This window comes from Podarcis erhardii (assembly GCF_964252035.2).
Source record: "Podarcis erhardii genome assembly, chromosome: 5".
In the NCBI taxonomy this organism is placed as follows: Eukaryota; Metazoa; Chordata; class Lepidosauria; order Squamata; family Lacertidae; genus Podarcis; species Podarcis erhardii.
Window position 1 is genome coordinate 50950776 of NC_138509.1, and position 14537 is coordinate 50965312.

The 14537-nt window shown below is 43.7% G+C and overlaps 2 protein-coding genes across 14 annotated transcripts in view; both read right to left on the bottom strand.

The window, feature by feature from the left end:
• The window catches only part of VWA2 (von Willebrand factor A domain containing 2), a 39845-nt gene extending 31448 nt beyond the window's left edge, over positions 1 to 8397 (bottom strand). For 4 of the 8 annotated variants that reach the window (XR_014157000.1, XR_014157001.1, XR_014157002.1 and 1 more), the window contains exons 1-2: positions 7177 to 8397; positions 6102 to 6232 (exon numbers count right to left, since the gene is read on the bottom strand). The gene's annotated coding sequence lies outside the window, so the exon portion shown is untranslated. Of the gene's footprint in view, positions 1 to 6101; positions 6233 to 6482; positions 6582 to 6766; positions 7062 to 7176 lie in introns of those variants that run through there. The other 4 variants (XM_081863671.1, XM_081863670.1, XM_081863672.1 and 1 more) reach the window with 4 other exon arrangements.
• A 926-nt stretch (positions 8398 to 9323) lies between these two features.
• Positions 9324 to 14537, bottom strand: part of TDRD1 (tudor domain containing 1) — a 34009-nt gene continuing 28795 nt past the window's right edge. For all 6 annotated transcript variants that reach the window (XM_081863015.1, XM_081863014.1, XM_081863016.1 and 3 more), the window contains 3 exons: positions 12158 to 12367; positions 11911 to 11957; positions 9324 to 10475 (listed from right to left, as the gene is read on the bottom strand). In XM_081863015.1, the coding sequence (XP_081719141.1) occupies positions 10371 to 10475; positions 11911 to 11957; positions 12158 to 12367 (362 nt within the window). In that variant the 3' untranslated portion in view covers positions 9324 to 10370. The remainder of the gene's footprint in view (positions 10476 to 11910; positions 11958 to 12157; positions 12368 to 14537) is intronic.

Here is a 14537-nt window from a genome sequence, read left to right on the forward strand (position 1 = left end):
AAGGGTGTTTTCATGACACTCCTATCTCAACTTTAGATCTCAGATTTCTCAAGGGAAATTATTTCACCCAGCTGCCCCGCTCTACTCTTTTAAAGGAAAAACTGAAAGCAGCAAACATAGCATGCACTTATGAATAAATTTATTAGGCAGTACTTACAAACATCTGTATCACTAAAAGAGTCTGAATGTTCATAGCTGTGAATGGAACAACAGCTGTGCAAAAGTTTTAAAGGAGCCTGAGCTGCATTTATAATACATATTAATACTGTGTGTGTGTGTGTGTGTGTGTGTGTATATATATATATATATATATATATATATATATATTATATTATTATAAACACACATGACCAAACTAGATATGATACCTTAAGTGTGTGTTTTTCCTATTCCTATATAAATCAGGGATGGAAGTGTCTGCATCTAACCAAAACAACCACCAAGTAGCAGGCAGGTAAGAAGAATGCCTAACACTGCTAATGCTGTGTTCCATTTTTTTTAAGCACTCTGCCCCCAAGCCCAGCTCTGATGTGGGCAGAAAAATAAACGCTTAAGCCAGAAAGGGGCTCTTAACTTTGTGGGCCAATTGTGGCCCTCTGGGCCTCTTTCTGGCCTTCAGAACTCTCCCCAGGCCACACCTCTTACTTGTCCTACTTTGCACTCCCAAGTACATTTCCCCGGCTGAAATGTGGCCTCAAACTTCTACTTGTTTGGATGATGGTTTGTTGTTGTTTAGTCGTTTAGTCGTGTCTGACTCTTTGTGACCCCATGGACCAGAGCACGCCAGGCACTCCTGTCTTCCACTGCCTCCCACAATTTGGTCAAACTCATGCTGGTAGCTTTGAGAACACTGTCCAACTATCTCATCCTCTGTCATCCCCTTCTCCTTGTGCCCTCCATCTTTCCCAACATCAGGGTCTTTTCCAGGGAGTCTTCTCTTCTCATGAGGTGGCCAAAGTATTGGAGCCTCAGCTTCACGATCTGTCCTTCCAGTGAGCACTCAGGGTTGATTGCCTTCAGAATGGAGAGGTTTGATCTTCTTGTAGTCCATGGGACTCTCAAGAGTCTCCTCCAGCACCATAATTCAAAGGCATCAATTCTTCGGGGATCAGTCTTCTTTATGGTCCAGCTCTCACTTCCATACATCACTACTGGGAAAACCATAGCTTTAACTATACGGACCTTTGTTGGCAAGGTGATGTCTCTGCTTTTTAAGATGCTGTCTAGGTTTGTCATTGCTTTTCTCCCAAGAAGCAGGCATCTTTTAATTTCGTGACTGCTGTCACCATCTGCAGTGATTATGGAGCCCAATAAAGTAAAATCTCTCACTGCCTCCATTTCTTCCCCTTCTATTTGCCAGGAGATGATGGTTAAAGAGGTGTAATGAACATGTGTGGAAACTACATACAAATGTAACATTTATATTCATTTCTTCACACACTTTTGTCTCTGGCCCTGCCCACTCCTAACATGTGGCTCCCTGGAAGGTTGCCCAGAAGGAAAAATGGTCCCTGGGCTGGAAATGCTGCCACCCTCACCCGCCCCCTTGGCTTAAGCCTACATACAGCGGCAAAACAAGGCATGAGAAGAGCAGGTTTTGCTCCCCTCCTCACTCTATTGCACTCTATTTTTGTGCAAAAAGTAGATTCCACCTCTGAGTTATATGTAAATAGGGCACCACATCTCTCCGAGACATAATTGCCTCATGTATCTAGTCTGGCCTTATCCATAACTTGTATTTGAGGGACAGTCACCAAGAATGCAGCTGAAGGGGAACAACCAAGAACACAGATGCTCTGAGCTATGGTCCTTCTTCCCCTTTCTTCAGAGAACCTGGAATAAGACCCATTCAAAGAAACAGGAAAAAATGGAGCTCTGATGTTTTACTAAAACTTGTGGCTTCCAAAACATAACACTGATGGAAAAATGTGCTGCAAGTCAACTGGGCAAAATATGCATCACTGTACAAAGAAGGTTGATCAGTTTGTGGTAAGTGGAGTTTGAAAATGTGGCCTCTGAGATGTAAAACCAAAAGCACCATTGGACACTTTTTGTTCGATCATACTACCTTCTTCATATGTAGACACAGAAGGTTGGACATGTCTGTCAGTAGTTTAGTGTTTAAGAGTTGCAACTTTGGTATAGATTTTTGATTCTTTTTTTAAAAAAAAACAAGAGCACTGAGAAGGATTAGGACCATTATCGAAGGATAGGGAGTTTCAAGCCAGCTCACACAACCCTAAGAGATGATGCGGAATCAAGTATGAGCAGACAAAGTGTCCATGCAAATGTTTCACCACGTCACAAGTTCCTGCTGTTTAGAGCACACACTATAACTTTCCTAACGCAAATGTTTCCAAAAATGATGAGGCAATGCAATATATAACCATAGATCTGCTTCGTTCCATGCCCAAACTCAGCCCATGCAACCAGATATCAAACAGTCGTGCAAACTGGATATCAAACAGTTGTGCAAACTGGATATTTACCAACTAGAAATGGCTCCTTAAGTTGATATTCAACCTTTTTGTATGTCGCTTAAAGACTATTTTGTAGGAAGCAACTAATGTCAAATAAAACAACTCCTCCTTTCTGCTTTTCGTAGTTTCTGTGTATGCTTATTATCACCTAAGAAAGACAGGCAGGCAGTTATAAACACTAAAACACAACCCTAAGCACCTAAAAATCTGAGCATCATATGCCTAAATTTAACTCACATTCTTAGCTGGGTGAATTGATCCTACATTTGCCAAGAGGGCAGGCATGTAGGTGACTACATATAATTCTAAAGAGCACATTTCATAGCAATTTTGCTTAACTCTTCTCCCCAGCAGACATAATCATCAAAATAGTTGAAGTGTGTACTTGCCTAGAACAACAGGCCCTTCAACAAGTGTTGCCAAAAAATGGGGTGGGAATAAATCATTAGAAAGTGTCAAGCAGTAGGTACAACTTTAATTAATTACTGCCTCTCTTTTGATATGGATCCAACATACAACAAGCTGGCTCATTAGGCTGGGGACTTCAAGCCCTCCTACTTCTCCTTGCAGCAAGAGACTGAAAGAACACTCATATAATAATGGAATCTTAGAAATAAAACAGACTTTGAAAAATAATCTGGTTGTTTTAAAGGTCAACTGTTATAAAGAGCCAGTGCAACAAGTAATACAAGCTTTCGTGCTCTTTTTGCAGATGCAGCTTATGGCTGCATTTATTCTAGAATCAGCGGAGATTGCGTTTGGGTTTTTTCCCCTAAAGGCGTCTACACACTATCTAGATGTACTGCATATTTATTTGCCCCATGAAAATTGCTTCTTAAGACATTCTGAAAGTCAAAGTTCATTGCAGACTGATTCTGCAGAGTTTGATTACCCCCCAGTGTGTCCAATTGAAAACAGAAGTAGGTTTGTCCAGTCAATGCGGAAGTATGTATCCAGACCCGCCCAGTGACATTGTGGGTGGGCGTATGCCAAGACTGCAGTCACCACTGCCTTCTACATTCACTTTGGACACATGCAAGTAGGAAAAGGCACAGCCTAGTCAAGGGGACAGGTTTCAAACATGTATCAAGTAACCACAACAAACTTTGTAGGCGGCAGGATCGAGAGTCAATAAAGACTGAAAGCAGCATGCTGAGGATGAGCATGAACAATTCTGAACTGAGAAAAGCTACATTTTTGTAATGCAAATTGGTTAGTCTTAATTTTAGACAGACACACCAAATGCTGATTCCTATTTAGTACCATTTTAGCTGAAGCAAGAGACCTACTTCAACTTATTTTAAGCCTTCTAATTGAATTAGATACACCTGCTATTACAAATCATGAAAGCTGAGGTGGAACAGGTGAGTCAGGGAGGCTTATATTTGCTTTGGTTGACAACTTCTAAAACTCTTGAGCAAAGAGTTCATTTGGTTCAGATAGAAAGAAACACTAAAGAAACAGCCCTTTATTGCAAGCTCCTGTCACAACTGGAATATGCATAAACAATTTGGAATCCCCATATCATCCTTGGAAAGTCTAGTTTTACACATGTATATATGATAGGTAAAAGTAAAGGGACCCCTGACCATTAGGTCCAGTTGTGACCGACTCTGGGGTTGCGGCGCTCATCTCACTTTATTGGCGGAGGGAGCTAGCGTACAGCTTCCGGGTCATGTGGCCAGCATGACTAAGCCGCTTCTGGCGAACCAGAGCAGTGCACGGAAATGCCGTTTACCTTCCCACCGGAGCGGTACCTATTTATCTACTTGCACTTTGACGTGCTTTCGAACTGCTAGGTTGGCAGGAGCAGGGACCGAGCAACAGGAGCTCACCCCATTGTGGGGATTCGAACCAACGACCTTCTGATCGGCAAGCCTCAGGCTCTGTGGTTTAATCCACAGCGCCACCCATGTCCCGTATATATGATATTCCACTGCTATTTAATCACACCTCAGCTTGGATCTTATTATTGCTTTCCCCGTTAATCAAACTTTGAATGAAGCCAAACTTGTGGTCCTGGTGGGATGTTGAAATGTATTTTTTGTTCATTTTTTGTGTTGAGGTAAACACATTCAAAATTATGAGGTATCCAAACGGTGAGCATGTGCTGCTTGTTCCAATAATAATGGGAGCTTCACATGTATGGGAGCTTCACATGGTGTTTTATGCACATGTGCACAAATATTTTACTGTGTATATCACACAAGGATTGATGCAACTTCCTACCGCATGTAGAAGTACTGGTAAGCTCTTGTTTGCGGCTGTAAAATGGGTGGAGTAGTCCAAAGATTCATAATTTTCACAATGAAGCAGCCAAACAGGCAAGCAAAATGAGGAAAAAAAGCTTATTGATACTTATGCTGGAGACTTATGTTGGAATCTTATGCACTCCCATGTTGGGTTTACTTCTGAATAAATGTGTTTAAGGAAGGAAAGAAAGAGCACAGCACAGCCCTACACAAGAATTAGCCTAACAACAACTCACATACATCACATTTAAAGTGCCTATTGAGACAAAAGATGCAGAATTTATGGCTACAGATACTTACACGCTTAACGAAATTGGAATCATCTAGGGCTAACAGAAGAGCAATCAAAGAGCAAAATGGTGAGCAGGTGCACATCTTGTTTGGTGAGTCATATAATCATTGATCAGCTGGTAGTGATCTGGCCTATATTTGCTACCTTTTGATCATAACAAGGCCTTGAAATCCCTTCAGGAAAAATAAATGAGATCCTACCCCAGTGGACTAGTGTCATGCACATCCCCACTAAACCGTCCAACCTATAGTAGTCAAGACATGGCCCTTGTTTTACTGTGCATACAAGATGGTCAATTATTTGTGGATAGTAAGTTTGTTGGCGTTGGTCCAACTAAAAATCTTACAATGGGCTACTCACTCCCCAATGCATTCTGCCACGGAATCACCTTACCGAGATCCATGAAAAATATATAAATATCCTTGAGGCATTAATGCAATTTTTGATTGATTAGGCCAAGAGAAAAGAGAAAGTGATGAACTGGTAGGGAATATAAAGAATAGGCTAGGCTTACATTAAAGGGAAAGGAATAAATTTTGTTTTTCCTTTGCACATCTTACACAGGACCATTTGGTGGGACTGGCAAATAGGTTGTTCTTCCTAAAGTCTCCCATGCCACTCCAATGTCGCAGGCTTCATGTTCCTGGCATGTTACCTGTTCCAGACTTTTAATTGGCAGTGCCATGGTTGAATCTGGGAACCTGGGCTTACAATGCCGATGCTCCACCACTACATCCCTCTCCTTGTTCTGGGGGCCACATTTCTGCCTTACCTCACCATATCGACTCATTGTTCAGATTCAGTTAGACCAGCAACTACATTTTTCAGAAACCTGCCCCTGAGAGGCCCTCAGCAAAGCAGATGAGCACATGTCACTGATAAGATCATGTCGTGGCTGCATTTGCAGAAAGGGATCCATTTTATTTACAGGTATGCTTCCAGGAAGCTGGCACGGTTCCTGAGGCACACAGATAGACAAAGGAGATACCTATCTCCCCATCTAACTGCACGGAGTAGAAACAAGACACTGCTCTCAACCCAAAAAAAGAAAAAAAGAAAAATGTAGAAATAAATCACCTTTTGATTTTTTGCACTGCAGGCAACAGCTGCCCCCTTTTGGTAACTGCAAAACTAGGAAACTGCTTGTGGCTATTAACATACCATCACGGGCAGCTAGTCCAGGACTGGGAGGAACTGCGCACAAGGTTCTGTGGAAAAAATGGAGAAAGACTTGTCAGCTCATTTGAGAGTATCTAAAAGTCACAACAGAGTAATATCTTTCTGGGGGCAAATACAATGTAATAGTGATCAAGCTTTCAAGTTCTCCAGAATTCTTTTTAAGGCTGCTTGTTAATGAAGATGGGACTGCAAACTCGTGGGGTTTTGCCCATTTTGCTTCATACCATGGGAGAAGGCAGGACAGCTGCCCCCCCCATTCAAATAAATAAATAAAAATACTTAACTAAGAGAGAGGAAGATGGCACGCGAGTGTCGTGCCCCCACCACCTCAACATAAATCCTGGCTACGCCCATGCTTCATACCCAAGTCTTGCAGAAGAGTTCTGGAGAACCTGAAAGTTTGAGAACTGTTTCATGATATTTTAGTTCCCTGAAAATCTACAACTGTAATAAACACTGAGGGGGCGGAGGGATGGTGCAAGACTCCCGAAGCCCCCACCCCGCCCTACGTTGTGCAGTTTGTTTCTGAAAGTTGCAAAACGTGCCACCGGCTGCACTCGGACCGTTGCGCGTCTTCAGGCGCTGGTGCGGGAGGCGCCCTCATTTCAAAGAGCAATTCCTGGAGACCCAGCGCCCAAATGCATTGCTGCAGATCGAAAGGGAAAGGATGCTGAAATTCAAGCCCCGCCGGCAGGCTCGCCCTCTGCTACTTCTGCGCTTGCTTTCCCAATGCCAGGACCGTCCGGGGCATTCACTTCTCTCCTTCCCTCTTCATCGGATGGGTCTGCCGGATTTCTGTCCCCGAAGCGCCGCTTGCTCTGCGCCACAGATCTCCAAGCTGCTGAGCGCAGGGCCGAACCATGCACAGTGCCCCCCTTGCTTTCATTTTACTTTTGCTTAGGGTTTGCAGCCTCCCTACTATAAACTCGCGGCTCCCTTTGCAAATCGCGAACGAGGCGCTCGTGGAACTTACCGCTTCCCTTGCGGATCCCCAGACGGAAGCAATGGAAGTGCAGAGCAATCTTTGCCAGACGGAAGGCGAGGTCAAGTTTTATCCCTCCACCCCCAGGTGCTCTACACCTAGCCGTCCTTTTTTCCCTCCCCTTTCTGTGTCACGGACTGCGCTGCAGCACAGGCAGGTCTTGCCTCGGCCGCTCACCCCCAATAGTGGCCGTGGGGCAGATTCTCTCCTCCTCCGGGGAGGCGCAGAGACAGCTGTTGCGATCGCCGAAGCGCCTTAACGTCTTCCGACGGCTGTTACGCTTGCACCAATCCTGGGCTACGAGCGGACAGCCAGGCGATCCCAGGAAAGCCCCTTCTTCCCCTCCTAACCTCCGCCTCCCGCCCCGCGCACACTTTTGACCGGGTGCCCGCGGAAGGAGGTGCGAATGACGCGCTGATCGACGCCCCCCTCGCCCTCCAAACCAAGCCAACCTCGAGGCTTCGGGCGGAACTCCAGCTGCTGCCCATCTGAACGTCGAGAGTGGGAGGGAGGCGCTTCCCAAAGGAGCGGCGGGGCGGGTGGCTTCCTGACCCGGAGGAATGTACCTTTAAGGTGAGGAATGCCGGCCAGGAATGTCAACAAGCAATTACATACTGGGGTCAGAACTAAAGCCAGAGGAGACTGGGGGCACAGGCCCACCCTGCTTTGCTTCCCTTTCAGGCTGCTGGGGCAAAGCATGTCCTCATATACAACGTGGATTTTAAGTGCTTCCCTCATCCATTGCCTGTGGTGAGGGCTCTATCTCGACTAATGCTGGAGTTGATTCGAAGGAAATTGACTTGTTTTCCATTCACCAAACACTGGCTAATGTTTGATGGAGCTATCCCAGTCTCATGTCCCCGGCAAGTATGTTATCATGAACTACAGCCACAATTCTCAAATCCCCAATCACCCCATGGCTCATACATAAATGCATGCATAGTCTCTCAAGAGGCTTATTGAACCTTTACACATTTACTTCTAGAAAGCGCCTTCATTGCTGCGGAAAGAATAAATCAAAGGGGTTCTCAAACTGTTAGGCTTGCATCCATATTGATCAGGGCTCCACAATGGTGGTCTGCGGTGGATGGGGTGGTTGAAGGCAGACGATAGGGCATAATCAAATTAAGTATTCACACACTGCTGCTTAATTGTATTTCAATTGCTATTCTTTCTTATATTCTATTATAGTTTGAATTCTATGGAATTCGGATTGCAATACGGTAACAGCCACAGCAAATAAACTACAATTAAAGATTTGACTGCATAGCCACTTCCGGGCCTGCCCAGGAGGTGGGGTTGCGGGCTTCACGCCCCTCCCCCACGTGAGCGGGGGCTGGTTTCAGCCCCCGCGATAGCAGGGGAATCCCGGCCGCGTCTGCCCCCCAGCCAGCCAATCGGCTGGCTGGAGGGGGCGTGGCCTGCACTATTTAGTGCCGGCACAGAGGGGGCTCGCCAAAGGCACGACCCCGAGCGGTGATCCGGGGGAGCTCCTAGTCGAAGTGCCTCGGCAGGAGACTCCCCCGATAAAGTGTTAACCCTTCCCCGTGCCTCCAGCAAATGGGCTGGAGCCGGATAGTCGATAGGACCAATGCCTAAGCCAATGCCTCTCATTCCTGAATTCAATAAAGTTGTGGCCTAATTCGCCCATTTAACCTTATATTATGGTGTCTCGTGTCGTTATTTATCCTGGTGGGGGGCGGGAACTCGCCACGCAACTAGTACAACTGCTACAACGGGCAGAAAAACTATTAACTGGTGCACAAAGACTCAGGTGTGTGTGGCAAAATGTTTGGAACCGCTGACCTAGATGTAGCACAGCTCCCTGCCTTGTGACAGGGGCCCATCAGCTGAGAGACCAGAGAAGTAACTATGAGTGGGCTATTACCACCTGCAGGCAGATCCCATTGTAACAGGCTTCAGTGTAATCTTATCCCAAGGACTAAATAAATTAAGTGATCATGGACCTTGTTCATCTGCAGAAGTTGTGTAGTTACATTTAAATTCTAGCCTTTGCTAGTAACCTAGTCACAACGTGAAGTATATGATCAATTCGGAGTTGCACTTCTCTGTGACTGAAGGCCATGCACGAACAGGCTCAAGAGTAAAATGTTTCGATGTAAAGAAGATTCACAGCACAATCTTACGGATGTTTATTCAGAAGTAAATCTCACTGTGACCAATAGGACTAACTGAGCAATTCTAACCTGCAGCTGCATATGAAGACCTGACAGCCAGGGGGCGGGGGAAGAGCAGAGTTTCTCCTGCTTTTTGCTGCATCCACTGAGTTGACTCAACAGACGTGCCTGGGAACTGGGTCCTTAGGGGACCACTCCTGCTTTGTATCCCATATCCAAAGCCGCCATCACCTACCTCCAACCTGAAACAGGGGTTTGTGCTAACTATCAACAGTGGGAGAACCAGAGGCAGGAAGTTGTCACCTGCCCAGATTCAGCAGCAGTCTCTGCACCTAAACACACACCATCCTAACCCTTCCCAGCACATCATCATCAGGAGAGGGGTGAGGATTGCAGTCTGGGTGAGTTTAGGAGTAGTTTTTAAATAATAAAAACAAAGAGAATCAACTTACATTTCCCCCAAAAAGGATTCAAAAAATGAAAAGAACAAACAAACCCACAATTCTACTAGCTACAATAACTAAACAAATCTATTTCTTTATGTGAAGTCCTAAATACTTCTGAAAAGCCATTTTATAATTAGACACATAAGAAACTTAAATACAGATTTTTAAGCCAAATAATTGAGGCCTTTATGGGCTACTTAATGGAGACAAAGATTTAAATGAATTGTCGTGTCTGGACTGAGTAATTTCTTAAGAGATTGAAGTAAAAATCCTTCTATCCAGAGGGCATCATGCCTTTAAACTTCTGATCAGATCAACCCAGAGGAAGCTGATCTTTGCAACTTGAGTAATGATAAAGATGCAATTGGTTACACTGATAAGGGATGAGAGAGAGAAAACAAACACTGCCCAGACCATCTTCTGAAGGCAAGCATGCAATCCAAAATGCAAGACAGGAAATAAACCTTGATTTATATACTTAAGTAGTTACATTCTGACATGTCAACAGAATGTATTTTCAACTAAATAGTTTAAGATTACAGGCTTAGGTTAGAGTGAACAGTATGGATTTCAACAGTACTCGATAACTATACTATGCTGTTCATTCCAGCACAGCTTCTTCAAAGAGCTTTATCATTTCAGGAACTTTTTCTTCACCAAAGCGATCTTTTAGGAGAAAATAAATAATCTGTTCAAGCTTTGTAACCTATGAAAGGGTAGAAAAAACAGCCATTATAATGGAACAATTTTGTCTTAGGCCTGGGGGGTGCATTTCACATCAGGTAAAACTGGTAATGCTCAGTGAAAGGACCCAACCAAAAACAAAAAAGAGGTATTCCTGCCACACACGAAGTCAAAAAAATAAATTAGAACCCTCCTCACAAACAGGCAAGGCCAGCAAAATGCACACATCAACAAAACCAAACATGGGCAGCTTCCCAGAGTGGCTGGGGAAACCCAGTAAGATGGGCCGGGTATAAATAATAAATTATTATTATTCTAAAACACTCCTAACAAAAAATGGGAAAAATAAGCAAGCACACAACACACATACTAAAAAGCAAGAAAAAGCACACTTAGCAAAACCTAAGCTAACTAGTTTGTAATACAGTGGTGCCCCGCAAGACGAACGCCTTGCAAAACGGAAAACCCGCTAGACGAAAGGGTTTTCCGTTTTGGAGGCGCTTCGCAAAACAAATTTCCTTATGGGCTTGCTTCGCAAGACGAAATGTCTTGCGAGTTCCTGCGGGTTCCCCCCCCCCTTTCCCTAAGCCACTAAACCGCTTATCAGCTGATCCGCTAAAAGCCACTAAACCGCTAATAGCGCTAATCCGCTAAGCTGTCAATGGGCTTGCTTCGCAAGACGAAAAAACCACTATACGAAGAGCCTCACGGAAGGGATTAATTTCGTCTTGCGAGGCACCACTGTACTCAAACCTGTCTACATCATGATCTCAGGTTGAATGCAAATGCACCTTCTGTCAGAAGGGAGCTTTTGGATCCAAACTCATCTCTCAAAATCAATTGAAATGTACTGAAAATCAGTTGGAAAGCTGATGAAATACAGTAACATTTTGAAGTCAATATTGTTTGCCATCCAAATTTCAGCTAGAAAACAAATGCTTAAGTTTTATTTAGGAGAATAAAGTGAGCTAGGCAGCAACCTCTTAAAAAACATGTTTTATACCAGTGTCTGATGTTTCCATAATGGGAATTGCCGCCTCCTGCTCCTGGCCATGGCACCCCACTTCTGCCACTGCTGTGCCCGGGCTCTTGCTGAGCTTGGCAGGATCCAAGGCACTCCTCTAAGTGTTGCCAAGCCACAAATGGCATGCAGGAATTCCTTGGCTCTTGCCAAACTCAGCAGGATCCACGTTGCTGCTCACTTGACTTCTCTGGCTGACAGCAGCAATGCTGTGAGCCAGAACACCTCCGTCTCAGTGGCAGAAGTGGTGGGGTGGGTGGAGCGCCGCCTCTGGCACTTCTGCTGCCTGAGACAAGCACTTCACCCCGCGTCATGGGTGGACCAGCTCTGGTCTGAAGGTGGATACAAAAAACCAAAACAAAACAAACTTGCATTGGCTCTGCAAGTAATCAGGATTTGGAAACAAACAGAACTTCAACTCCAAATTGAAACTTACTTGCTTTCTCAGCTCCATACAACAGCACTTAGTGTTCTTTACACATCCTGAAAGAAAAACAAATATATATAGCTTCTTGTTACACCACTGAACAGCAATAAGGCTGCCCACAGCAAGGCATTTCCAATTTTGTAAAATAAAGTACCAACTAAAAATTTGTGTTATGGAGTAACAAACTTTTCAAATCTTTATAGTAAGTATGTGGGTTACATTTTAGCAAGAAATTACCTCAGGGTAAATTACTTACGATTCTCAATCTTGCTATCTTTTGCAGAGTTTTCGATTACTAGTTCATCAGCTACATTCATAGTATCAGTTCCAGATTTTTTTTTGACAGTTACTATATGAATATTCTTATTAACTCCTTTCACTGTAATTGTCACACACTCATTCAGTAAAAAACTTTTCAGCTTCTCTGCTGCTAAGATGGAGCACTTTCCATCCAGTTCCATAATTCCTAGAAGACAAATAAACCTTAAATTCAAATCTATGCTACTGACAGTTTACAATTCTAGTGCTTATAAATCTGACAGTTTACATTGCTTTTCTTAAAATCAGTCCCATTAAAATAATGAAAACTACTCTGTTCATATTTAAATACTCAGTGCCATTAAAATAATGAAAACTACTCCATTTATATTTAAATACATTTGCAATCCTTCTTGCACATGAACTCTGCCACCACAAGAATAGTTTTTGCAATGTTTTTAAGACAGGGGTGGGGAACCTCAGACCTCAAGGCCAACTGTGGCCCTTCTAGTCCTCTCTATCTGGCGCTTAGGATCTATCCAGGCTCCACCTCTTCCTCAGCCACACACCCTCTTCCCAGGCTATACCCTAACCTGTCCTGTACTCTCCTTGAGTGTTTCTGCCTAGCTGGAATGTGCCCTTAAAACTTTGATAATGCCTCCTGCTTGCCTGGTTGGAGGATAGAGGGGTGTGTGAATGTGTGCAAAACTACCCTACAGTACAAAGAAAGCATTTATGTTTGTTGTTTTTTTTTTATAAAAAATTTTATTGGGTTTTCAGCTTTTTCAGACAAACACACATATATAAAACAAACACAAAACAAAACATCTGTAATTTCATAGTCTTACATTCATTACCTTCTTTCAGTGACTTCCCCACACCCCCCTACCCACCTTCCAATTTCATTAAGTATCTCAGCAAGTTATTTGTTCATTTCTCTTAAATATCGTTCATATCTTTCTTAAAATTTATCATTTTTCCATTTTTACTTATCATATCCCATTATATACATTGAATCCTTTCTCTAAGGTCGGCCTAATTTCTCTCCCACAAATTCCTCGGTCTTTATATTAAACCAAAAATCATATATTGAACCAAAAATCATAATATTTCAGTTCTAGATCCCAGAGTCTTACCACCCTACACTCCCCTCCCTCCCCTACCCCGGTTTTTGCTCCTTCCCATATTTTTAACCTGGATTTCTCACATCGGAGGCCCTTAGGCCCCAATTAGTCTCTTTCCACCAATTTTGTTTATAGTCCTTTTTGTTGGTCTTCTCTTCTCGGAGGAATTCTGTCCCCAGTTCCTCATATTTTCCTCCTTCCAAATCAAACAGAAACAGTTTCTGTCCAGGATCAACAAATCTCCCCTGTTGCAGCTTAAAGAATAAGTCCCCATCAGACTTGTTCATTCTTTTATAGCTCGATATTCCAGTTATTCCAGGGACTTCCATCTTTCTTTGCAGATTTGTAATCCTTTGGTTGTCTTCTTCATTTCTTTTGTTCCCAAAAGTTACAGACTTTTGATTACTCTCTTCCTCCTGAACTCCCTCTTCTCCTTCTTCTTTTTCCCCCAGTTCTAAAGTTATCTCTTCTTCTGCAGCTGCAGGTTCTTTTTCCATCCGGTTAATTCCATCAACAGAGTTGCTTAGTTTAAGATTGAAGGTCATCAATTGTTCACTCATAGCCGAGCTCTGTTCTTGCAGAGCTCCCACCAAAAAAAACATTTTTTTTATCTCTGCCAGTAATTTTCCTTCAGCCGCCATTGCAATGTCTTTAGTTCCCTCCAGGGGGATTTCCATCATGGTTCTTTTCCAACAGTCCGTTACTTTGTTGTTCAAAATTAGTTTGTTTCCAATGAATTTAATGTAACACTTTTAATCCGAAAATATATTTGTAGCACAGTTCCAGGTTTTAACTATCCGTTTGACAGCTCTTTTGACAGCTGTCAAACTCCTTATTCTTTCTCTCGGGTTCACATACAGGGCGCTGCCCGGGTTCGGGGGGGGGGGGTCAGCCAGAGAAAACAAAAGAAAAAAACCTCTGAAATTCCCCTCTCTTCACTCCAGCACAATTAACTTTTTAATCCAATTTATGAAAGCTTTTTCTTTAAACACCACAGTTTTTCCGACTTAGTGTTCCTCTCCTTACTTTAAGTCTTTTGGTGGGGGGGGGAGTGTGGACTTCCTTTTTGACACGTCCCCCGATCGTACTCGAATTCAGGAATAAAAACTTTTAGTGCCAAAATTTCCTTCTACTCACGGGTTGCTTTTTTCAGTCCCAATTTCAGGAAGAAAGACGGCGCTCTACGGTCATGGCTCGCGGCTTCGCTCCGCCGAGGTAGCGCTGAACTCTCAGCACCACGCCGCCCCCCAGTCC